Genomic DNA, 26,752 nt, shown 5'->3' with positions numbered 1-26,752 from the left:
TTGCCTGGAACCAGTAATCCTGAAATCTAATAGCTTGGCCCTTTGGTGGTTCACCTTGACTTTTGCTCAGAGGCTACAGGCCTCCAGCCCTGCAGCTGGAGTAAGGTTAAGTAACTGTTGGTGCTCCAGACTCCAATGTAGATTCATCTATAGGATAACTCAGTCAACGGGCCTTCAGATTTTAGATATTCCACTTCAGAGCAGATCTGCTAAGTGATTTGCCTCAGGCCCAAGAGCTCAGTGCTTTCAGATTTTAATTCCAGGGAAGATCCATGAAAGATATCTTCTAAAATTTCATGCTTGGGACAGGTTTTCTCCAGGAATCCACATTAGCTCTGTGGGGCATATTTTCCTCTTCTGTGCTTGTAGCATGTTCAGCACAAGTGGACCATAAAGGAGGTTTTGAGATGCGGTATTCCATCTCGTGGTCCACAGACATGAAAGGTCCAGCCCCATTACCAAGGATAACAGGTCCTTCACAATTTAAGTTAGGTTTAGTTTGCACAGGTTCAAGGTATTCTGACCATGGACCTAAGTGTACTCTCAAGTCCAAGGCTGTTTGCCATCAAACTGTTTGAATATAAACCCTGGGATCAAGCATGGGATTTAGGCAAATTCTTGAAAACAATGAGACAGAAAGCTAAGGATAAGGATGTGTGAGATTCTTTAGATGGACAAATGCATAAGTGGAACAGTTTCAGCTCTGATCTGAATGGAAGGCTATGTAGTCACGCAGCTATGATTGAATCACATAGTTTGGGAATACGTACAGCACGGCTGGATGCTAGAGGGGAAGGGGAGACAAAGCTCCCTCCAACCCTTTAAGAAATCCACACCCATATAAGCAAATATTCCATCATTTTGAATTTTAATTTTACTTGCTCCCCATGGTTTATCACAACTTACACACTGGTGGTTCTGCAGGATCTATCAGCTTTATACCTGTATATTTTTAACAAATACAAACTAAGACTGTCTCAATGCTGAAACTTATGGTAGCAGGCTCTTATTCTCATGCTGTTACTCAGAGAAGCAACATTTCCATGGAAAACAGGAACCTCCAAAGAAACACACATGCACTATGTATGAATGTAGGACTTTTTATATGTGGATAGGTACATGCGTATATGGGTTTCATTATTTTGTTGGTGTAAATACCATTATCCAGCTATAAACTCTTCATCCAGACAGTATTTTTTAGGATACATTTGAATACAACAGCAATACAAAATAAAATACAAAACCATGTGCATTACCTAAATATCATATCGGAAGATTAAACTAATTGTGCTGTTCTTACTCTTTTACTTTGTTTTTTTGTTTTGTTTTTGGTTTTGCTCCTATCCATTTATTTGTCACTGTTTCTATCCCATTTATTTGTGTTGTTATTGTTGCTAGCAATCACAATCATTATTGTCATCAGCCTGAGTGGGAAAGGCATAGGCAGTTGAGGTGTGACCCAAATGCACAATGCTCTTCTCTGGAACCTCTGCTTGATAGGTGACAATGTCCACATGCTGTAGCTCTCCAAACAGCTAAGCAGGCTCCAAACAGGTAAGCAAGGTACCCCTGTATGGGGCTGTGGCTTATGGTTGGGAATAGGGCTTATCTGGGGGAATAAAGTTCAAGATTTGCCTAAAACTTTTCTTTGCGTTGGGACACTCATAATTCCTGTGCCCAGTTCATAGGATCTATCTCGTGCTGAAGTCACTGTCATCAGAGGAAGCAGACTGGGTCTTTCTCCTGTGCCCAGCCATCCATTTTCATGATAAAAGGCTGCATTTTCTCTCAGCCAGATTTAACTGAACTTAGCCAAAGAGATAAGCAGTTTTCAGAAGGGGACCACTGCAGAGTCCTATATAAAGATACTGTGTGATAGCATAACCCTTACTCTATTAGGAAACCAGCCTAAAAACCACTCACTGTGCATGCCCATGGGATGAAAAATCTGCCAGGGACGGAAAAAGAAACTCTCTGGATATCAGTCCCTAAGAAAGGACATGGTGATCCGGTAGTGCTTCAACATTTTTGTAATAGATTATTTTAAAGCTAAATCATGTTGACAGAACCAGGCTGGGGAGAAGTTACACTAGGAAATCTGTGGGGCTGCTTCCCCAGCAGGGTGCTGGGCATGGGCAGTGTGAGGGCTGGGCTTTACAGCCCACACCACTGGAGTGCTTCTGACCATGTCCCAAACCCTTCTTTTATTCACAGATAGCTGCAGGGTTTTGCAAAAAAAGCTGTTGGGGAGGTGTTGGTTTGGTGGGAAGCAGACTGTGCATGGCAGAGCATGGGCAGTGTCAGCCCCACAGGTCAGGGACCCAGTCTCACTGCTTGGGGACTCGGCCCACAGGTTAGGGACTCAATCCCACAGGTGGGGTACACAGCTCCACTGCTTGGGAACTCAGCCCCACAGCTCAGGGATTCAATTCCCGAGGCTGGAGACTCAGCCCTATTGCTCAGAAATTTAGTCCCGTGGCTAAAGGACTCAGCCCCACAAGACAGGGACTCAGCCCCATGGCTTGGGGATTCAGTCCCATGGCTCAGGGCCTCGGCCCCACTGCTTGGAGACTCAGCTCCCTGGCTTAGGGGTTCAGCCCCACAGGTCAGAGACTCAGGCCCATGGCTTGGGGGCTCAGGCCACCCCTTCCCAGTGACCCAGACGGTCACCCCCAGGAGCTGGGGGTGCTTTTTGGCTTTGGCGTTGGCTCTTCTGCAGAAGGTCGGGGACGAGGGCGGGACGAGCCAGGCTGCAGGCATCTGCTGTGGGGCCCGCAACCCGGCTCAGCGCTGGCTCTGACCTCGGCCCAGCGCATCTGTGGCTCAGAAGCCAACCAGGCAGGGAGGGGAATTAAGAGTTTATCAGCCAGCGGGTGATAGGCAACCTGGGCTTATGCTTAAACATGACGCCAGCTCTGTTTTTGAGCAAAATACCCCAAGGTACATTTCAACGTGGCTGGAAATGCTGTTTGAAAAGATGGTCCTCAGCTTGTGAGAGTCTATTCGGACACATGTGTCTTCTACTGAATTGTCCGTTTTTTCCCTCTGCAGAATTAAGACAGATATTTTAAAAAAGGGATCCCTAATTCAGTTCCCCTCCATTTAGCACGCATTGCAGTGCAGCTGGTGATGGGGAGGGCGATAAGGCCGTGCCATGTGCGTCTGCCGCTGCCTTCATGTGTGGCTGCTGTTTTGACACGTCTGCGCTGGAGCAAGGGTTGCTGCAACCAGACCTAGGAGGGAGGAACTTCCACGAGCAGAGGTTTGCAGTGTAATGAACAGCCTTATCGTCGCGGTATCTTTACAACTGCTTAGATGACTTTTTAATTGTGGCTTAATGCATTTAATTATGACAACTCTTCCCCGTTTTCAAGTATGATGTATTAATATTACAGATCATTAACATTGCTAAATTACTGTAATGACACAGAGTCCTCGGTGTCCCAGTTAGATGGAAAAAAGACCCGCTTTTCTCATTTGGCTCTTTTGTTATTTGCCTTATAGGAAATTTGTGCACGATCCTTGAGTCTTTAAGCATGTAAGAGAGGCCACCGCTGCTGCTGCTGCTGCTGCTGCACCCTCCTTATTAAATTATTGATAGAGAAAATCCCCCATGTAAAACTTCCCCAGCCTGAGACGGCACAGGAGCTAATATTGTCTTTCTAATATCCACTTCATCAATATAAAAGTTAGAAAGCCTCGGCTCTTGAGCATGTCCCCCCTCCCCTCGTTAATAATTAGAGCAGACCATATTTAACATCTGCAAAATAGTCATGCTTATAAGGAATAAGAAATGTGAGATGTTCCATTCTGTTTGCAATGGTTAGACCGTTTTAATCTCTTAACTTCAATATATGTCCTCTAGCAGGCTATACTTCTTGGATTTCATTTTTAGATCCTTAAGGCTGCATATATCTGTCAAACAGACATAATGAATTTAAAGTGCTAATGCCTAGAAGACCAGAAAAAACATTGAAATATATCCTCGGTTGATTAAATTACCACCTCTAGCTACTTTACCTCCTTATGTCCAAACAGATTTTCCTTTTTACTTACCAAGTACAGGATCTAGAAGATGTGGAAGATGTAATTTCATGGTAAAAAAAAAAAAAAAAAAAAAAAAAAAAGCACAAGTCTTTAGACAAGTACATTTTTCTTTAAACATCTTTTCAGATGTGTGCCTATATGATAGGACTTGCCACTCACTGGAGGTATTTTCAATTACACCCAACCTCCAGGGTAACCTTAGGGTGGGAGCAAGCGACTTTGGTGTCCTGTTCTCGAAATCTAATTAGCGGGGAAATCTGGGGCATTAGCTCAAGACGCCTTTCCCGGGCAGCGCCGCATCCGACGGCGGAGCCGCGCCTCTGCGGGCGCGGGCGCGGAAGTGGGAGCGGGAGCGGGCGGCCGCCCCGTCCGGCCGCCGCGGGCGCCCCGGCGCAGCGGCCCCGGCCCCGGCCCCGGCCCGCCGCGGGGGGACCCGCTGCCCGCGGAGCGGCCGCGCGGAGGGAGCCGAGCTGCCGCCGCCGCCGCCGCCGCGGGGCCCGGAGCGCGGCCCCCCCGCAAGGGAGCCCGGCCCGGAGCCGGGAGGAAACGGCGAGGACCGGGCGGAGCGGCGGAGCCGGCACCGGGGGAAGGAGAGCAGATTTGTAGCGCTTTGAAATGAAACGTTATAATCCCTCCAACAATCCTGTTGACTGTGAGCTATAGCACTAGGAGTACAACACCGCGGGGAAAAAAAAAAAGATACATTGTTGGATAAACAGCTTCTTATAGGTAAAAACTGAATGGCCCAAATAGATGAATAAGGCGACACAATGGGGGGGGATGGTAAAAGGAAATGAGTCAGTGGCAGTGGAAGAAAAAGGTAAAAGTGAACAGAGGAGAGAAAAGGAGAGAAAAGAAAAAATGTAAATGAGTGAGACAAAAAAGCAAAGAGAAAAAGAAAAGAGAACAAGAGAGGGAAAGAAGTAATATTTTCCTTGATAAAAATGCACAAAAGGGAAGATGAACTTTGTTCTTTTTCTCTTTCTACTCTCCTCTCTCTTTCTGCTTTTCGCCTCGCAGCACGCCAGCCTAAGCTGAGAGCTGTAATGTCATTAAATTGCAAATGCTTTTTCATTTCCGACACACACTGTTTACTTATCTGGCAAAAACATATGTTGGAAGGAATCCGTTAAATTCTGCCCATTGCCTTGGGTAAAAGTGCAATGGAAACGGACCCACTGAGCTTCTTCTTTCTTCTTCTTTTAGCACTTCCCTTATCTACAAGACTGCTTCGCAGAAAACTGGCTAGTTCAATGAAAAATGAAGATACAGCAGGAGATTAGAGAAGAACACTGAGCAAAAAATTCCTGGAGAGAGGGTCACTCCATTGCAAATGATTTCACTCCTCTAGATCTGCATAAATTACTATTTTTAAGGCATCTCCAAAGTCTGTATATTTTTCTCACTCTGTCAAACATTTAATTTCACGCCCCGTGTTCTGAATATGCTAAAATGCATATCTCTGATGCACCTTTAAGCCAGAAAAACGAATGCAAAATTGAAGATAAAATGATGTGATTTGCACTACAAGCCTATTACTTGAGGTATTTACATATAGTTTACCTCTGCAGTTCTGAGAATGATTTATTAAAAAAAATCTGGATTAAGCTCATATAAATATGTATAAATCTTTGTTTAGAAAATAGATTTTGCAGCTGTTGTGTCAAAAAGTTCTTTAAGATTCTGTGAAGAATTTTCCTTTTAGCGTGCTTTAAAAAAGAGGGGAAAAGGACAGTATTTGACATCCTGCTTTGGCAGGAAAACACACACACACACACACACACACACACGTTCAGACATTCAGGATTTTTTCTAAAGACTCATTTTATTTCACACTTTTCTTCCTAAAGTTCTCCAGCTCCATCCCTCTCATTTCGCTCGCTGGGGCTCGATGCAAACTGTGCTCTGGATTTTCCCAAGCATGTAAAACAGCGGGACAGGTGTATTAAAGCAATTGCAGAGTGGGGAAAAACACAACAAGAAAGGACGTTCACCCGGAGTGGGTACAGCCTGCTCTGAGCGGCCACCCAAGGCTCAGTGGCACAGGTGGAGGGAGCCAGTCCCACCCTTCTTGTACGTCCCGGGGGCGGTTCAGCTGAACGGAGCCGTAAAAGTAACGTCTCTCGCCTCTGATTTGGGAAACCGAACCCCCCTCTAATTACCGCTCTCGCGGTAGCAGCACATCCCAACTTTGGCCTCTTCTTACCTCTCCTTTTCACCGCATTAACCGATGCGAGGCAAAACGCGCTCCCCGCTCTCCCCCCGCCCCAGGTGGTTTCCGCTTCTCCCTCGAAAACCTGGGAGCTACCGGAGCGCCGTGCGGACGCCGCCGAGGGCTGCACTTGCTCGCAGCCTGCCCCGCGCTCGCACGCCGAGAGCAGCCGTTTTGGGGAGCAGGTCCCGGGGAAGGGCCCCACCTCCGAGGCTACTTTAACAGCGTTGCGATTAAAACGAGAAAGGGCCGCGGACGGCCCGGGGGGGAGACCGGAGCCCGCTGGCAGCGCCGGGACGCGGGCTGGAGCGCGCTGCGCCTCCTCGCCCCGTGCCCGCCTTGAGCACTGCAACTCGCACGCGCTTGCAAGCGGCAATTCACGGCCCCGGCGGCGCAGAGCGGCTGAACGAGCCCCCTAGTGGCGTCTCCTCCGCCGGTCGGCAGCGCGGCTGCGGCCGGGCCCCCGCGGCCCCTCCGCGCCGCCCCGCGCAGCGCGGGTGCCCGGCGAGCCCGCCTCGGCCGCTTGCCGGCGTCTCGGAGCCAGCGCGGCCTCCAACGGGCATCGTTTGAAGAGGGGAGGCAAACCAGGCAGCCCTCGAGGTGCCCCCGGGAGGTTTCCTCGTCCTTCGCAACTTGCCTTCCCCGTCGACTTTCTCACCGCCCGGGAAGCAAGTCCCGCACCCCGGGAAAGCGGGAGACCCCGCGCAGCCCTCCTGCGCACGGCGCAGAGGCCCGCAGCGATAGGACGCATCTCCGGAGCAGCGCGCACGGACATGCAACCCATCTCTGTTCAGGGGCGCGTGAAGCAAAGCTGAAGTTATCACCCCAGGTACTGAGGAGATGGGTAGATCTGCCTCCTCACGAGCCCTGTACAGATACAGCCACATGTAATGAAATGGGGAAAGAGAAATTAACCTAAATAAGCTTCCAAAATACTTAGACACTGCTAGAATTTCCTTTCTGTAATGGGTAGCACATGCCACAGAAATGATCAAGGGGTGAGATGCATAAGCAGTAAGGGAGAAGCCTGGGATGTGCTTGGGATAGCCACATACTCAATAGGGAAGAAAAGATGACTTTATACAACTTTTAATTAAAGATTTAGCTGCAAAATCTAGACTTTAAATAATAAATAAATTGCAACAATTCTATGGGGATATGGCGCCCAGGAAGTAATTTCCATTCCCCCCCCCCCATCCTATTTTCATTTCCAGAACACGAGAGATTGTCTGCTTTCCACTATCCCCAGCAAAGAAACATGTCATCGCATGACATGACAAAGTTGCCCACAACAGTGTGATCCATATAAACATACTGCTGCACATTTTGGTCTTCTAACAGAACTCAGAGATAAAAAAAAATTGGAACTAATTGTCTATATATAATATAAACTCAGTGGTAGAAAACTCCCTTTTTTCCTTGGCAGGTGGTCACCTTATCTAGTAAGCACACTGAAATTCCCCACTTGTATAAATATATCAGGTTTATCATAGTTTTAGCTCCTCTCCTGTTGTTTTGTATTTTGTCTACTCATAAGTCCCAGAATGACTTGGACCATTGACAGAGGACTGACACAGATTACTTCATTGGTGGGCTAGAGATCAGAGCTTGAGCTTCTCACTTGTTCCCACACAAGTAGGAAAGAGGGAAAAATCAAACATATTCAATTCTTGAGGAGAAGCAGCATGATCCTCATCCACCAATGACGTCATACACAAAGTCATGGTAACAGAGATTCATGAAGGCTATCACTTGACATTTAAGCAGGAGAAAAGTGAAGAAATGATGGAAATAAAGACATTCTTGAGAAGAGCTTTATTTTGGAGCAATGAGGTACATCTCACATTTTTCTCAGAAATAGGTCTGCCAACAATCAGGTATGTAGTAGCTGAAAACAGTTACCCCGTGAGAGGCATTGGGATGGAACCAAACTGTGCAGAGGACAACTCACAGCCCCACATGCCACGTTAACTCTTAAAATAGTCTGAGGGACTAATTTAGAAGTAGGAGCTCCCTGCTGCACGAGCAGAATGCTTGCCCCGCTGCAATGAGAATTTTGCTCTAACTAGGTAGCAGGCACTCCTCACTTTTTCTAGAAGCCCTATCACCACCTGCTTGGTCTTCCAGTAGTCAGTAGAGGCTTCCTTCCCTTGGCATAAAGGCCAGAAATGAGCGTCTGCCAGGGAAGCACTGGAGACTTAACTGCATGGGAATCAAGAAATAAGGACAAAGGCACAGAGCAAGAAAAATACCCACAGCTCTAGATTATGAAATATTTTAAGGTATTTCTTGGCATTACTCATCTTTATCTCCTGCACAATATAGATGCTATAGAAATTTTATCCTCCCCAAATTCATTCTAACTTTCTGGCCCAGAACTAGTTCCAAGCAATTTTTATCTCCTGTCTATGTAAAAGGAGCAATGCATCCTTGTCACTGTGAACTTCTTGTGTTTTATAAACCAAACCCAGTCCTCTGCATTACTTTAATGCAGTATTATGTGAATGTATGCATTATAATCACCGACCCTACTGGATCCTAGTGTAGTCTGTCACAGGAATACATATTTGAGCTCTGGGTAGCACTGCCATATGCATTGCAGAAAACCTTCCATATGGTTTCTGAAAAGTGGTTACAGCACACGTGCACCAGGCACTTTTCAAAGTAAAACAGATCTGTTCATTTTTATTTTCAAAATACCAAAGCAGTAAAATCATGTAATTGAGTAATCACTTGCCAAATTTCCTTTTTTAATCTAATCTATTTTGAGTTACATCAGAGCCAAAATGCAAATTAAACTGGTAAGGTTCCAAGATTTTTTTTCTTTCCCCTTTTAAAAAACACAATTTAAGGTACTCATAAGTAAGGAAATCTTAAAAACCATTTGTTTTGTATGCTGTAAACTTTGGAAAACAAGTTTCAGCCTGAAGTAAATTTTCATAGATAATAGGTTAAATAGAAGCCTTACGTAAATTTTGATCTCTTCTTAACAACTCTAATGTTCATTTTATAAAATTTGATTTGAAAATAATTCCACTGTTTTAAAAAAGGCTCACATGGTCAGAAACTAGGCAAAAAGCACGTCCTCTTAAAATGTATGCATACATTCTTTTAGATCTAACTACTACCTCAGGAAAAGGACAGATTCCGGAGATTGCTTATTTGCAGCCTTCCTCAGTCAACTTGTTTTGCAGCAGCATTAAAAAGCCTAAACTTACTAGCCAGCTCAGACAACCTCTTCAGTATTTGATCACAAGGTGAGAAAGATCCTTATTACTCTGTCACATCCTCATGAAGACATAAATCCCAGCACATAAACAAAATGGTAGATAAAAGTAGCCTTCAGTGGTACCCACTGCTGGAAACCACTGCTCTCTGGGTTGCAGTTGTTCAGATTAAGTCTCTCTCTACAAACAGGAAGACCTTGTGAAAAGCTGTGTGATCTTTTTGGTTGCCTTCTACCACAATGTTGAAGAGACCGGCAACTACTCAAGTCATGGCTGCTTTCATGTTGCTTGTCTTTTGTTCCCTCAAGATTATTCTTTCAAGATGGAATCTGCTCACGACACCTCCTGGCTCCTTTTGAAAGGTTGCAAAGGCATAACTGACCATGTTCATGTTAAAATACTTTAAAGCTGCACCACAAGTTTCTCTTTGTTGAATAATAAAAAAAAAATCTGATGGTACTCATGAAAATTTCCTTTTAAGGAAAGGACAAGTCCGATTCTTAGCATGCAAAATCTAGTAGAGGACATACAGAAGACAGAGATATAGGAGTTATAAGACTATTGTTTGTAGAAGACTGACCTTACAGCTGCCTTTCTAAAGGGGATTTTGCCCCACTTCACCATGCCTTTTCTGCCCCATCCCCAGCAGTGCCACTAGTATTCGTCAAATCCTGATGACCTGGTTCAGGGAGCTAAAACAACTGAGAACTAAAGTGATTTTTCCTCTTCTGTTTTTTAAGGCTGAGCTTTCTACCAGTTTAATTCCTTGAGACTCCATCTCACTGTAACTGCTAGGTGACAGCCAATGTCAGTACATGGGAAGCAATAGCAGCATGCAGCCGAGGGACATGAGGACACTCTTTCTTTGGCAGCTGTTAGACCAAATTAGCTACAATGTCAAACCACACCCTCAGGTCTCTGATGGTTAGAGAGACTAAAGGCATGGTAGAGAGGGCAAAGGAGAGACAGGAAAAGCGTGAAATCAAAACAGACCAAGGATAAAGAGAAAACGCATACTAGATGCAAAGTAGGGGCTGGACTGTGAGTGTTGATCGTGGGAACAGATGGAGAGATACAGAGAGAAATGACACCCATAACACTCAAGATCATATGTGTGAGAAAGGAGGGGAGCAGATAGAGAGAGTGGTGGGAGAGATGGAATTCTGTAAGACAAGAAGATGATTTAGGAAAAAATGGTTTAAGAAAAATTAGAATCAGGACATGGTGTTCACTAGAAAAATCACTGTCTAGTTACACTAGTGTGGTTAGAAAAGAACGATTCTTAAAAAAAACCCAAACATTTTGATACTTTCTCTTTTAATATTTTACATTTGCAAGGATCACCTGTTCTTTGCACACTGCAGTCACAAAGTAAGAGTTAAAAGGTATGCCATATTGTCAATTTTAGCCAGCCCAATCAATATTTATTATAATCTCTAAAAACCATCAACTAGCTGCATAACATTGTGCAGAATAAACTAGAACCAAATCAAATAAAATATTCTTCAAGTTCTGTACAGGATTGACATGCAAACAAAAAGATTTTGATACTTCCATGGCTTTCCATTGGCACAGAACACAGAAAGGAATATTCATTAAATCTGACTATAAATGTTTGTCTTGTGTGGGAGGTCTTAGTATAGTAATATGTATTAGAAACTTGATATTTTTCCAGGCAAGCCTTTCCACTTCCATTTACATATATCTAATTGTAAAAACTCATTTTCCTACCTGGAACACTGTTAAATAAAAGTACAATACACATACGGATGGGAGCGAATAGCTTAGGAGACTTGTGATGAGTTCTACAACTGTTCCAGCCTCTACATCACTGGGTCCAGTCAAGTCCAGGTTGGTAGCAATGGAAAATTACTACTCCTTACAGCCTGTGGGGGGTCTTGTAGACTGAATTGGTGATCTCACTCTCATTCCTCCTGAACAGGGATTCTCCCCCACCCTCACCAATAAATCACAATTGATGCTACTGGCACCTGTGCCAGCAGAAAAGATGATGACTGGCAAGGAAATGTCCTCTCACACACACAGAAGCAGATTCCTTCAGAGCACAAATGACTTCAGTTTGCCATCCTGTCAATATATAGTTATCTTCTCCAAACACTGAAACTCACAGACAATAGAATTAGTATACTCTGTAACTGCAACTTTATTTAAAACATAACCAGGCAATGCACAACAACTAACATAAAATGTTGCCATTCAACCTCAACTAATTAGTTCTGTTCAGCATGGTTAGCAGCTGGTCCCGTTGCATTTACAGGGAACATATTTCACTCTTTGCAGCGGCTAGATGGCAGGGAGTCTGGACTGTGCCTATAGCTCTCCCACTGAGAATTCCTTGGGTACATGGCAGCTTTCAGCTGGCACAAAACCATTCGTGTTGGCTTTTCTGTCCTATTTAGACACTGGGACCATGGGCATACTAAAGGAGTGTTTGCGTCCACTGCTGTCACCTGGTGTGTAACTGTGTTAGGGCTCATCATGAGTTGCTCTGATTTTTACAAGAGCTGCAGTTTGTGACAGAAGAAGTAGATTCAACTCTGACATCCTCCCTTTTTTTCACAAAGCAAATCTTAGAACAAGAGAGAGAAAAAGTTTTCCAGCCAGAATGCACTGATCAAAGACAACTGAAAGAAGGCTGGAAGCTGTCCTTCCAAGATGAGGCTATGAAACCAAATTGAAAAAACAGGTTACTGGGCGAATATGCATGAAAAAAAACAAGGTAGTATCAGTTGGTCTCACGGAAAATGCAAGTTAGAAGAGAGAGGCTTTCACGTATTCAAACAATTCTTCAGACATGATCCAGAGACAGTAAGCTTCAAGCTAGAGCACAGGTAAGTATGAAGTATTGTAAATAAGTCAGATTTGAAGATTCTCCCCTCACCTCCCCCCGAACAATATCATGTGCTGCATTAACTGACATCCTGAATATTATTATAGTCAGATGGACCTATTAGCTACAGCATGTATTAATGATTTAATAACATAAAATTGGTGAATGTTGGTTATGAAAGAATGCTAAGAGACCTGAGCAGAGATGCACGTCCTTGGTACAGCTTACCATGAGAAAAACGATACTTAATCGCTAAGGGTTACACTAATAGGAAAAATAAATTTTCAAAGCATTGGATTTGATGCCAAACTAGGAGGATAATGTTACCTCTTGACTTATGCAGCAATCTGGAAAAGATTAAGAGACAACATCTTACGCTTTATATTTATACTCAGATAAACTATGAATTCTGAATTCATGTTATGAGTTGTTGTAGGATACATTTACAATAGGAAATTAAGATACCATTTACCTTAATACTGACAGACTAGAGTCAGAGGAACTACAGGAAATAAGAAAATATTTCTGGAGTAATAAATAAATTGAGTGCCTATTCTGAAAGGTCAAATGCAGTTTTTCTGCATAGAATTAAAACTTTTATCATAACAGATCATAAACTATAAAACAGTTGTTGTCTCTATCAGAAAATTATTCTACATTTGATGTGTGAATTTCATGTCTTATACATGAGGACAGACAGAACTCTCCTACTGCATTATTGGAGGCTTATCAAAAACAGGATGCTCTTTTCTTGAGAAGATGAAAAGTAGAGAGATAAGCAGGGAAATAAAGACTGAAGTTTTAACCAATAATATTTTTGTGTGGTTATCAGAGGAATGTAATAATTAATCTTTTAATCATTCTGAAGATTGTGTGAAATCATAGTATCTCATCTTTTCTAGCCTCAACCTGCCATTCTTGATCTGAATTACAAACAATAAGAAAGGAGATGATTTAATGAGCAACTTTGTCATGTTGCCATTTGGCCTTAGTCAAAGGCAAATGTCTAGTTTTGCCTCTAAACGAAAATGGGAGAGACTTATGTTTAAACTACGTTCACAACTCAGACAAACATGAATAGAAATGCTAGGGCTATTTGTGTCTTCACATTTTCAAAGAAACACAATTAAATACAGACTATTATGGAGAAATGAACATTCATTTACTAGCAAATAAAAACAATGTTTGTGAAGAAACACATGTATGATAACAGGTCTAAAATTTAACAAATTACTAAATCCAGACAAAAAGATTTCAATCACAGAGGTAATAAGAATGTTCTTATTATAAAGGAAAAAAATGTCAGCATGATTTAATCATACTCAATAAATAGGCACTTCAATAAAGTATATATTTACACTGGCTTTCTGAATGCTAGGGCATCAAAAAGTACTATGGCTTTATTACAATGGATGGAAGATGGCAACTACTTAGAACCCAGTGCCAACATGGATTATAACAAATCCAGTGAGTATTTTGTTTTTCAATTATTCATAGAAAATTTAATCCTGATTAAGTATCCTTGGGCAGGAATTCATGGGTAGTTGATGACTGAAACCAACATTTATTTGAAATGCTTCTGTTAAATTAATCTGTGTATATGGCTTAATTATGATTGAATCCTCAATGTAAGAGAAATGAATTATATCAGGATTAAAATTCTAGTACCACATCACCCATTCCATTTTCTTTGCTCCCCCCCCACTTTTTTTTTTTTTTGGAAAATGTGAGCCTGCTGTTTTAATTACCTTTATGTTTCTATGTCTTCTAAGCTGCAGATATTGTTTAGACGTTCATTACTAGTACTTTCAGTCACCTTCATTTCAAAAAAGGCAAATATAAGCCCTATTGCTATTCTCCTTAAAACTTTAACCAATATGAACATTAGTGGCAAAAAAACCTTTTGTTTTACACCAATAATACAGGAAAGTTTCCTGCAGTTCATTGTAAACATTTCATACAGGTTTCCCAGAGGACTCTCCCTCTTTTGTTTCCCCTTTTATACTTATACATAAAATGCATTTTCTCTAAAGTATGAAAATAAAAAGAATCTGTATTCATCATTATGCATCACACCAATTTCACAACTGGCCTCTTTCTGACTTGTTTGAGCTTGTAGTCATTTTAAGAACTGCATTTTGTAAGACCTTCAAACCTAGTATTGATATAAAGTAAGGATTTTTGCATGGCTGTTAATGGGAGAGAAAAGAGTCAGTCTGTCATGTAGCACAGCACCACATGCTACACATAAACAATCTTCATAAAAGTATTTAGATTTCGGATTCTTCCACTCCACAACACTTTAACTGATTAATCTAGGGACCTTGTCAGAGTGAAGGTCAGTGAAGAGCTCTCATATTATCATTCAGTTTTCCACTGAAACCAATGTATCGCACCTGTGACAAAAATATCTGTATATTTAGGTCATTATTGCACATTTATTACATAACATATTCTTCCTAAACACCTCAGAAGTGATGTCGATTTTTATGTCCAGAGGATACTGTTAGTGGCAATGTCACTGATGACAGTGAAGATACTTCCCAATATAGACTATGAGACAGAAAAAGTCTGTAGAGGATAACCATGGAGATGCACTGACAGAGGATAACACCTATAGTAATAATCTAAACACAAAAAAGGGAGAAAGGGAGAAAATAAGTGAAAAATCCCCAAACAGATTTTTTTTTTTTTAATCAGCATACTGTGCAAGTGCTTGAAGCTTTAAACCTTTTAATACTGCTATAGTTACAAAAGATTTGAACATGAGTCACAAGTCCAGGATTCAGACTCTCACACCTGGGGTTTTTTAAATCAGTAGATAGCCCCAGGCAAGTCACATAACCCTTCTGGCTGTCTCTGTTCTGGGGAATTTCAGACTTGCAATTCGCCACCCATGCAGTTCCACAAGCAGAGGTGATATTTAGACATTCTGTTCTTACAACAAACAGAAAAAATGCCTGAACCCACTTTGCACTAGCACAGTCATGGAGTTATGATGATAGTTATTTATCAGCCTCACTTAGCTAGCTCTCTTTTCAGCGGAAGTTTCTTCATCTGGAAAAGATGGGTAAGGCAACATTTATCAAACCCATAAAGGTTACTGCTGTTTGTGAGTAAGTGAAAGTCCAAGTTTATGTACAGCCTTTTAAAATACATGTTTTTCTTAAACAAATATGGTATTTATTGATCACACATTTCTTAATTATGTTGAAGTGCATTTAAAGAAGGAAACACAGCTGAATTTTTGTAATTTAGGAACTGCAGCTGCAAACAATAGTTAAACCTACCCCAAATGCAAATACAGGGCAAATATGATCTTCCTACACTGAGCTCAAATTATTGCAAAAAAGAAACAATTTCATTTACTGATTCTACCTCAAGAGATTGAGAGAACACCCCCTCCTCTCCCCAAATGATGAGGTTTTCATCCAGCAACAACAAAAAATAACTTGATGTATAGGCTCAGAGGATTCTTTTTTAGGTTCCTCCTCTTAAAATCAAATATAGTATTTGATTTTTATGTATTTTAGTGCAATGCTTTTTCTCTGTGTATATCCTCCATATAAATAAATGCTCAATTTCAGAAAATATTTGCACACAAATGCACAGATGGTATTAACTATGAAAAAAGATGCAAGCTCTACCCTGGAATGAGGTAGTCAACCACCTGAGAATAGTAGCGCACTTTATCTGAACATAGAAGGCTCCACATACTAGTTCCCTAGTTCCCAGTATGTTAAGCAACTGAGAAACCCAGTAAGTCCACCTTTGTTTTTCACTGTTTAGAGTTTACAAACCGAATTGCATACTTGGACAGATCTCTTCATCTAAAGAATACAGTTCAGCTACAGGTTCCCTGACCTATTTAGCTGCATAAAGCTTTTAAATGATGAAGACTAAAAAGCAAGCAAAAAAGAATCCACTGATTTATCTTTCTACTAGCTTTGTCAAAAGAATCCCCAAGGTGTTTTTAATTAAAAACCAAACAAGCAAACAATAAAACACCACCACCCCCTTCACATTTTCCTTTAACTTAACAATCCCCCCTCCTTTAACCTAGAAAGGATTACACTTATATGATTCAAACTCTGTATGCCTTTGTAAAATCTGATTCACATTAGCATCAATGAGAGTTGTGTGACTAAGACTTTTCAAGTTGATTTGGGGTCATAAGATTAACAGCCTAAGAGCATGAGTTTGCTAACAAACATTGAACATGAAGAGCAACTACTATTCAAATTTCATCTCTTTTATCTTGCCTGTACATACCTTTTCTCTTTGATATTCTCTGAATATTACAGAAATGGTTGCAAGACATGGGTGGCACAAAAACCAGAGAATGCAGGCCTGAAAGAGAAAAGTGTAAGTTAGAAAATGATTATATGCCAGCTTAGAAGAAAGAGATGACAGTTAGAAGAACTGTATTTAAATTTCTGTCTATTTTATGAATCCACTGTTTACTTTTCAATCAACAGAATGAAAACCACACAATGAAAGGTGGGATTTCTTTTAAAAAAAGCTCTGTACTCCTTGTCATATTAAAATGACTACTCAGAGTAAGATAATAGGGTGCAATTTAATCAAATAAGACATTTAAACATTAACTTTCTTATGGAGTAAAATAGTTTAGTGTTTCAGTCAACTGCATGCCACAATTATATTTACAGCAAAAGGGATCAGTCTCTGATGTAACCCATACTTTGGCGAAGGTGATATAGAACTCCCTTTTCAGTGTGCTTCTCTCTACTGTGATGATCTGGTAAAGACCAGCAGCCAGTGACAAAGCTAGGCAAACTCTGAGGCCAATAAGCAGTCCACTTGCTAAGCCATGGTGTGAATGGTAGCTGTGGTGATTAGTATCTTCAAACTGCTCCCAAATTAATAAAAAGCTCTGGAAAAGAACAACAATAGCAAAGCACATTTAGAGTAAATAAGATTACACTAAACCTCAATTAATCTTTGCATCACAGATTAAATTATCAGCACAATTGGCCAGGCTCTGCTCTGCTTGTTGGAGACCATCACACTACACAAAAAACTAGCCTGAACTGCTTTTTGGCACTACCTATTACTCCAAGTGCAACTGGCAGGAACAGAGTTTGTCTCCTGCATTCCTTAACTTTTACAAAGTTTGACAATTTAAAGTTTTGTCTAATTTGGATAGAAGGAATGTAGCATTGTAGCACAAGATCCAAAATAATCATCTAGTTAAACAGTCAGCCTACTCAACAGGAAGCCCACTAAAACGATCCTACAGAGCTATGGGGAGGTGTCTCTCTCCGCTTGGGATCCACAACCTGTAAAGCTTGTTTCAAAGGCAGGAGACTACGCCTTTTCTTTCAAAACCCTAACAGGATTCACTTTTCTTTTTTAAATATGGGGAAGTAAGAGGGTGGTGCTGCTGCCCCTTTTATACAATAGCCTAAAGGCTCAAGCATTCACCCAGGTTGAACTTGGATCTCCCACAATTCCCTCCTTTGCCTAAAGGATATCCAACTCGCATCTCCCACCTCCTTGGAGAGTGCCCTAACTGCCAGGCTATAGGCTGTTCCTGGGTGGGCCACTCTCCACCCCTTCTACTGAAGCTGTGCCATTGTGAAGAAAAGAATTCAAAATCAGCTAGGTCAGAAAGTGTGAGCGAGCCTGACTCTGCAAGCAGCTGGCTCAGAAACCTCCTAGGGACTGGGAAAGGGAACATCACAGGTTCCAAATGCTATTCCAACATCTGGAGAAATGCTCTAGCCAACAGATTACTGCATGAAAGGCAGTAATCCTCCTTAGCTCTCATAAAAACCAGCACTGTATCCATTTGCTACAGAATCCAATTTTGTGGGAGTACTGTGAGAAAGGATATCAATAGAGTCTCTAAGAAAAAACAGACAAAGGAATGCCTAGTTTCTGAATTTTCAGGTGCCTACTTGTACAGTGCATGAAAATTGGGTCTTGCTGAAGAATATCTTTTTGGGACTTAGGGAATGTTAAAGTTACAAACTAGAATGCCCAGAAAAGTTTAGACTCTTCCAGCATCATGTAGCAGCTGAGTAGCATTTTAAGACTTGAAAATACAGTGCAATCTAGTTCATCTACTGTACATATTTAACTTGCATTTAGGTTTCAGGTGTCTAATGAAGCAGGCTTTCTGAAGGAAGGTAGTCAAGTGTGATTTATAACTGAGGTAGCTCTGAAGGCCTTAGGAAGGAGATGTTGCTTGCCTCAGTTTAGAGATCTAAGTTAGTCAGATTCCTTTCTGAACACATTCAAAGGCTCTCCAACTACATTAACTACATAAAGACAGAAAGGTTACTGATATTAACTTTTTCTTTTAAATGTGTAATCCACCTGTGCATTCCAATGATGGGTCTCCTAGAGTCTCATCAGTTCAGACTGGTTAGTTTTCTCTTAAAATATCCTTAAAGAGCACTCTCTCACTCTTCACTTCCCCTATGCAGGCCATGACACAGCAAGCGTGACTGCTGCTATTTCAGTTGCTTCCCAGCTACTGGGATGGAAAAAGGAAAGATGGGAGGGGGACAAATGTTAAGCACACACACCTTGAACACTGCTGATTGTTAGTAAATGATCTGACTGACGTTCTTTAAATGATCCCACCATAAAATTCTATTTGTGGGCAACTTCAAACAAACACCTCCAAATGATCAAGTTACTTGACAGAGAATCCTATCAAGGAGTAAGACTGAAATAAAACTAAATGGCTCCTGAAACCCTAAGAGACAGCACAGCATTTGGTGAACGCATGGATAAAAGCATTAGTTTTGGTGTGAAACTGATGAATTTCCATTGCAGAAGTTATTTTGGTTCAGGCAGAACTTGCCCAGGAAAGAAATGAGGGTTCCATCAGTTACAGAATCACTGTAGTTTGACAGAGCATCATCCTTTTTGGCATTTATGTGTGGGGATAGCCAAACTCTTTAACTACCCTGGACTGGATGTATGCTGTCTGAGAAAATTTCAACAAACAAACAAACAAACAACACCCTCCCCCCCCCCAAAAAAAAACCCCACCCTGCATAGAATCTTTTTGACACAAGCAGGTAATTGGGGAAAAAATATGGGAAACTGATGGAGATGGAATTCTAATACTACTTCATGAAGAAATTTTAGGTGGATCCCAGGCACACCTCAAACTTAACGGGCAGAGCTCATGAGGGCTTGCATTTTCCTTAACCTACTACCAAAAGTGACAGCAACGAAGGAAAACATTTTCACGAGAAGATGACAAAGAGCTGGAGTAAAGGAACCACTGGAATAAAGTCCAGGTCCTAGTGGGAAAATAGTCTCTAACAGCAGGGTATGCTCTGGACTGGCCCTTTAAAGAATATAAACCATGTAAACAACACAGAAATCAGTTGATCAAAGAGTGTGTGTAGTGACAGCAATGTAAGATCAAAGAAGTCCAGCTTCCTTCAATTTCACTATGCTATTCCAAAATAAGCAGATGGCAGAGATGGACCCATTTGTGCACTAAGCTGGAAACCTGGCCCAGGTGAACATGTGCCATTCCTCTTACTATAAAAGCTGGAACCACGCTCACTGGAGAAAAGCAGTATTCTGAAAAAGAGAAATATATAGCATTTGTAATAGGGAGCTTTTCTAGATTGCAACGGAATATGAGATCTGGTCTCAATGAAGGAAGTGTTTTCATAGACAAAGATGATCCTGAAGCCCAAATTTCTTTGTCTGTGCCACAGATATTAAGGTCAATAAGCCCTGACACCCCTTACCTTGACCAGAGAAAGGCATACATCAGCTCACTTGGCTGTGATATCAGGAACAAGCTGAAAAAACCACCCAAACACCAACTCGTTCAAGCAGAAATCAGACATTTTTTGTTGGCATTGAGCAGATCTACGTTGCAGCTCTGGAAAGAGCTTGGAGAAGAAATCAGGGTGAATATCCTAATTATCCAGAAGAACAACTCTGCTCAGATTGTCTACAAAAAAATTGGATGAGCTGGGTAGGTGCACAACTGAAAAGGTGACTCGCACTAGTTATACCCAACATAAAAGTCACAATTTCTTCTTGAAAAAGTAAAGGAGAACGGCCATCTCCTTGTTTACATAATGCACTGTTCAAAATGTCTGACATCACCTGTGCACATCTTATCTATCTTGGTTTTCAGTGGACATCAACCACTGACCAGTACTGGTCTCCCTCTTAAACTGCTACATGAATGTTTGCTATGGACATCATCTTGATGTTCCAGATATACAAGTTTATCCTCCACAACCACACAGTGAAGTACCAGACACTTCTCTCCTATCCTGAGGAAACAATCATGGTATAGTCCTTCCTTCCCCTTGCCATGCCAACACTGACTTTATGGCACTCCAAGATAACATACCAATCTCCAGTCAAAGCAGGTTCTCATGGGACAGATCACTGAAAGAGACAAGGGGAAGGGGGAAAGGAAATGGCAGAAAGGTGAAGTGGATTAACTAGCTGCTTCTAACTGCCTTTAGTACTTTGGTATCTGATGTTATGCAGCACCAAGACAGTAAAAAATGTTTTAGATCTGGGGTCAGAGGTAGAGAAAAGGAAAAGCATACACTCATTCTGAGCATATCTTTGGGGTGCATCTAAGAGCCTCTTTGATGCACAAGTTCTAATGCAATAAGAGACAACGTGCATTTTCATCAGCATCAAAGCTATCGGCTTTTCTTCTGGAATCACTGCAACCTCTCCAATCAGCCCAGAAAGGTGACATGACTCAGGTCTACGTGATGAGAGAGGCCTAGGCCATCAATAAAAAGTTTTGAACAAGTCTTGTGTCTCAGCAGCACTGAGCAGAATCTTTAATGAACAGACAGTGGCCTGAGAATCCTTTGCTCTGAGGTTGAAGAAAAGAACAAGTTAAGGCAAAGGGAGATGCTGAATGGAAGACCTGTCCCTCCTTTGAGATGTAAGCTCTTGTAGCCATGGTGACCACAAAAGATTTGCTGACTTGTAGGCTACATCCACCCTACACTGATGGCAACCTGTAAACACATCCCAGGAAATTGCTTGTGTTTCTGAAAGAATGAAAGAATAGAATTCACAGCATCAGTACGAAGAGGGAAAAAAAAAAAGCTGAGAGTTTGCAGAGTAATTTAAACTAGTAGCAGGCAAACAGGGTTGGAAGAGTTTGCCAGTTAAAACTGCAGTTAACTTGAAGAATAACAAGCTTTCCTAGGCTGTCCAGTTGCTTGACTTCCCTCTTGTCTAAATGGGCAGACCTCTTTTTTGATTCAGCTGTAATGAGCAACAGGAGAGCTCCAAGCTGTATGGACTTCTATATAGCTACTCTATGTCCTTGGACACTTGGAATTTGCTATCAGTTTTCCTGACTATGAAATGACATGATCCCAGAGACTTCCAAATTGCTTCAGCCATCTCCAAAATAGGTTTTATTATTACTAACGGACCCAAGAAGAGAGCAGGTAGTGTAGAACATCAGTAAAACTAACATAGCTTAATCTCAATTTTCTGCTTTAGGGGAATGCATGTGGGTTCTATTACCCTCTATAGCAACTCCTTACAGCATTTCTGATTATCCATATAAGTCTGTCCAGCCTCTGGTACGGAAGCTAGCTTACCCTTCAGAATCCCTGCAAAAGGGTAGGACAGATAGAAGGTTATTCTAGGTTTTCATAAATAAAAGTGCTCATTGATTGCCCTGTTACAGCAGGTCCAAAACCCATGTCAATCTAGACAGACCAATGAACAATGGAGTAATCCAGAGAATGAAGCCTTAAGCTCAGCACCTTTGATAGAGGTGATGTGGTCTGGGTTCTGCTCCCCTGAGCTCAGGAACTGCATTCTATAATAAAGAGAAGAAATCTGGGAAAAGATATATATCGTAGGTACTGGGCCATGAGATGGAAGACACCTTCTCTAGAGGGGGTAGGATATTCCTGGTGCCAGGAAACCCTTGCTGGAGACAGAAGGCACTGCGATGGGGTGCAGAACCACCCTGGCAAAGACATATTCTAGTACCTGTATTTGTTCCTACAAGACTCTTGCCACCTCCGACATTCTCAATGGTACCAGGAAGGGAAATTTAGTAGAGATGTGCCTGCCTGATGGCTGACTTTGTGCCAACACTCCAGTGGTGCTGAAATAGCCAATGCAGATGCATAATGGACCAGTGCTGGGAAAAGCAACATATATGTATGGTGTTTGTCCTAATTTTTACTACGTGGGTAACAACAAAAAAGATCTAGCTGATACTGAGTGTCTTTTCTATGTATATTGAAAAGAAAACAACAATAACAAAAACTTTCCAGTCTCAAGCGACAGAGCACCAACACATCCATATGCACGTACAAGTGGAGAGACACAAATAAAATTAAGTACTTGCTTTAGAAGTCTTCTTTACTACCAGCATGTAAAATTTCTGCTGCTAGATGGGTGTCAGATTAAGGTGTAATGAACCTACCCTGAAATTTCAACAGTCCTGTTGACCTTAATAGCCCTTGGTTTATGTTCTTAATTAGCAAGAATGCTGTCAGCTCCCAGCTACTTTTAATGTTCTAGTAGTCCACTTGTTTAGTTTGGAAGCCGCACTAATTACAGATACTACTCAAATATTACAAAATGTAATCTCTTCCTCATTATTGTCTCCAGTTTCTCCCTGCTCTCCTCATTCTCAATGACTTTCAGATTCTCTTGTCTTTATGCCGTGATTTTAAAAAATTTGTTTACAAAAGGCACTACCAGGGTTGGATGATCTCTATTACAATTTACTTTTAAGTTACTGGTTTACTTTCTAACTTACATTAATGAAAAATATTTGAATGAAATTATATGTCAGACCATTTGTATATTTGCAAGACCAATCCTGCACATCAACCTTTCAAGAATTCCCTTATATTGACTGAAAAGACTACTAACTATCCTATTTGAGTGGTTCTATGGAGGAGAACACTGAGGGTATAGTTTCAATTCTTTTTGGTGACAGGAAAGCTGCTGTTAGAAATTCTTGGCTTTCCTCCCAAGCTCTACATTCACCCCGCACAACAAAACCCCTCGGTTATACTAATTACAACATTATAACATGACATTATAAGCCAAATCAGTAAAATAATTGTGCTAAAATCTCCTCCTCCTCTTTTTTTTTGGGGGGGGCAGGGGGGAATCTAGATCATTTCACTGATTTGTTTTACAGTTTAATGCTACAAACAATTGGCACAACCAAGAGTTTGGAAAACTGTGGGAACTTTTTAAGTGGTTTTGCTGCTGAACAAAAACATACTGTGGAGCTACATCTTAAATTGTTAAAGTAAAGAAGAGGCGTTGTTAACTATTAGAAATACCGGGTGCACATTATGCTGTGGGTTTTTTTTCCAGTCTTGATACTCCCTCCCTCATAAAATATTGAAATTAGTTGGTTCACAGTTCTGTCATACTTAATAGCAGCTGTATATTTCACCATAAACATGAATATAAAATACAAACCTGTGTAACAACAACTGCTACGGCAATGCCAGTAGATGTTGGAGTGGAATCCCATTGAAGAGGTCTGCTATAAGATTTCTTCATTCTGCCTATTGTCCAACCCATACACAGACTCAACAATAAATACAGCATTTGTATCTGAGAGACTATGTCACACACTATTGGAAACAAAAGGAAAATAAATAATCACAACAAAAAAGTAATACAGAGTTTCTACAGCAAAAAGAAATATTCTATATACCCACAAATGAAAGATGGACATTTGCTTTGACAATACACTTCGACTAGCTGAGGTTGCTTTGTCACAAAATGTGGCTATTTCAATCTGTTTTCAATGATCAGATAGATCACTATCAGCTTTCCTCTACTTATGCTTTAGTTCTGCAATGACATGGGCAGAGCGCTGCATCCTTCCAAATTCCACTCTTGTTGTACCAGAGAAGTCTGGGCTCAGGAGTCCAGACTGCATTAACAGATCTAATGGACTAAAATCATATTACGTATATTAACCACACTGTTTACTTCATTCTACTAATATGAAACATGATGAAATTAACTCCTTTGTTCCAGCAAAACTTTCTTGCTCAAAAATCAGATAGTTGCACTGTACTTTAAATTGTCTGTATTTTGTCTTAATGATAAAGCAGCTTGCAATAGAAAGCACATTAAGGACAAATTCCACTCTCAGATACATAAAGGGAAAAAGCTAATGACTAACCCTAATACAACTTCATTTGCAGCAACAATCTGCCTGTACTTCAGTTCATTAAATATAAACACCTTTTTCCTCATTTTGCTGTGTCCATTTTTTGCTCTGTTTGAAAACAAATAATATATACACTATAAAGTTACACTTTTAATCAGTGTTTCAAACCTGTGTTTGAAGCTGTATCTGATTAAAAAAAACAAAACAACAACCATCAAGTTAGAATGTATTCAAGACTTTACTCATTAGCCTTGCTGAAGTACTACTGCCATTAAAAAGAACTCTAGGTTACTTTCAAGTCCAAGCACCAGCTTTAGGAATTATTCAGTAAGTTTCAATCACAAACTTACCTTCTCTAAAGCAAACTATCACCCAGAGAGAAAACTGGCCCATTGTATTGGTGTAGCAGAGATGTACCAGCAGTTTAAAAGATCTGTTCTTATAGCATGTAAATTGCAAACTTAGTTCAGAAATGAGAGATGAGCATTACATAGAACAATGCTTTTTTATTCACTTGTTCAATATTTTAGTTCAAGTAATTTTTTTTTTTACATATTTGTCATTTCACTTACATACCAGATACAAAAAACAATTATTTCTACATCACAAATGTATTTTTATACTGTAAAAAACCAACCAACCAAAAAAACCCCCAAACCTTGTATTGTATTACAAAAAATAAATATACTTCCACATTTACTGAAAACTTTATAGAGAATGTTGCCACTGTTCAAAGATCAGTAAGCATACATGCGATATGTGTCAAATGAAGATCAGCTACAATATTTCCTTGAAGCTCAGCAATATTAGCAAAATATGGACGTAAAACAGATTTCAAACCATTATTCCTGGGATATATTTGGCCCTTTTCTGGTTTATATGTTTATATGTTCCTAATAAATATTCAGGCACTTTTGCTACTTAAAAACCCTCAGGAACTTTTAGTAAACACAAACTTGCTCATTCTTTAATAATATGAACTGCCATTGGTCTTGGACAAAACGATCTTGAAACTATTTTACAATGCCAGCTTTGGAGGCATAATACTCTGTAGAAAAAATTATTACCTGAGCTTTTGGCATGCCAGATCAGTGTCACAAATTCAAGTTATGGAAAAGACTGATCAAATCTGGATGTTCTAGAGAGCATTCACCTATTTTATAGTTTGTCACTCCTGAAGGTAACCTCTTCCCTATGTAAAAGCTATAGCCAGATATTGTCTCTCAATCACATCTTGGATGTAGATATTACTGTGCTTCAGTGTAGCAACAGTTCAAGTGGATTTCCAGATAAAATGGTGCAAGAGAAAGGTTCAATACAGGCTTTTAACTTTGATGCCTCATACACCTTGTCTGAAACTAAGAAGGGTCTTTACCATTGAGAGGAATTCCAAAATGTCCATCCCACTGTAGTCAGGGCTAGTATAAAGCCATGCACAACTGAACTGGTAAGAAACTTGTCTGATCTCACCACAAACCATCTTTTTCTGTATGTTCATCAGCCATAATAATATTCTTTGACTTTTCTGGTTTTGATTTTGTCAAAAGTTAACGGACTGTCAATTACTTGTGTTACTTTCGAGTGCCAGAACTATTCAGGTGATTATGCAATCTTAGGTGATTATGCAAATTTAGGTGATTAATTAGCTTTAGGGTCAGGTCTTTATACATGGTAAAAGACAAATGATGCTGGGGAAAAATAATTGCTTGGGATAATATCTGAACAGGTTTCTAGAAATAAATTCTGGCCCCACTGAAGTTAATGGGAATTTTTACCACTGACTTTTAACTAGGATTTCACTTCTAATATGGGAAAAATGGTAGCACCTTCAATCTCCAAACTATACTTCCTACTATCCATTCTTCAGAACTGTAACTGAAACTGAAGCTTTCCACATTTCTATTCCTTCAGCTCTCTTACTCTTTTGAGAACTATGAATTTTAAAAACAGTAGGAAAGGAAAACTCTCTTAGTTGAATCTCTTAAATGTAGCTATTAATTTGAGAAATATTGTTTTATTCCTATTTACTTTTGCTTTAAGAAAATAAAACTGTGGTCTTTACTATAATACATACACATAAAATCTAAGATGCAGATATTTCAGGGTGCGTTACAGTTAACACTGGGTTTCTCACTGGGGAGGAGTTATAAGCACATCCATATCCTCCATTTAAATATCATTTCAGAAGACCAGAAGGAAAGTTTAATAACAGTTGCTGAAGAGACTGCAAGGATTTGCTAATTCAAATGTTC

General features: G+C 40.7%; 1 protein-coding gene across 6 annotated transcripts in view; it reads right to left on the bottom strand.

Moving 5' to 3' along the window:
* Positions 1 to 8,078: 8,078 nt before the first annotated feature.
* Positions 8,079 to 26,752, bottom strand: part of GPR180 (G protein-coupled receptor 180) — a 29,696-nt gene continuing 11,022 nt past the window's right edge. The window contains exons 6-9 of one of the 6 annotated variants that reach the window (XM_067293344.1): positions 23,795 to 23,952; positions 17,006 to 17,231; positions 16,610 to 16,687; positions 8,079 to 8,461 (exon numbers count right to left, since the gene is read on the bottom strand). In XM_067293344.1, the coding sequence (XP_067149445.1) occupies positions 8,364 to 8,461; positions 16,610 to 16,687; positions 17,006 to 17,231; positions 23,795 to 23,952 (560 nt within the window). In that variant the 3' untranslated portion in view covers positions 8,079 to 8,363. Of the gene's footprint in view, positions 8,462 to 11,626; positions 15,395 to 16,609; positions 16,688 to 17,005; positions 17,232 to 23,794; positions 23,953 to 26,752 lie in introns of those variants that run through there. The other 5 variants (XM_067293358.1, XM_067293336.1, XM_067293353.1 and 2 more) reach the window with 5 other exon arrangements.

Source organism: Apteryx mantelli, chromosome 1 (genome assembly GCF_036417845.1).
Source record: "Apteryx mantelli isolate bAptMan1 chromosome 1, bAptMan1.hap1, whole genome shotgun sequence".
Taxonomy (NCBI): Eukaryota; Metazoa; Chordata; class Aves; order Apterygiformes; family Apterygidae; genus Apteryx; species Apteryx mantelli.
The sequence above is the reverse complement of the archived record's forward strand: the minus strand, read 5'-3'. Positions and strand labels throughout refer to the sequence as shown.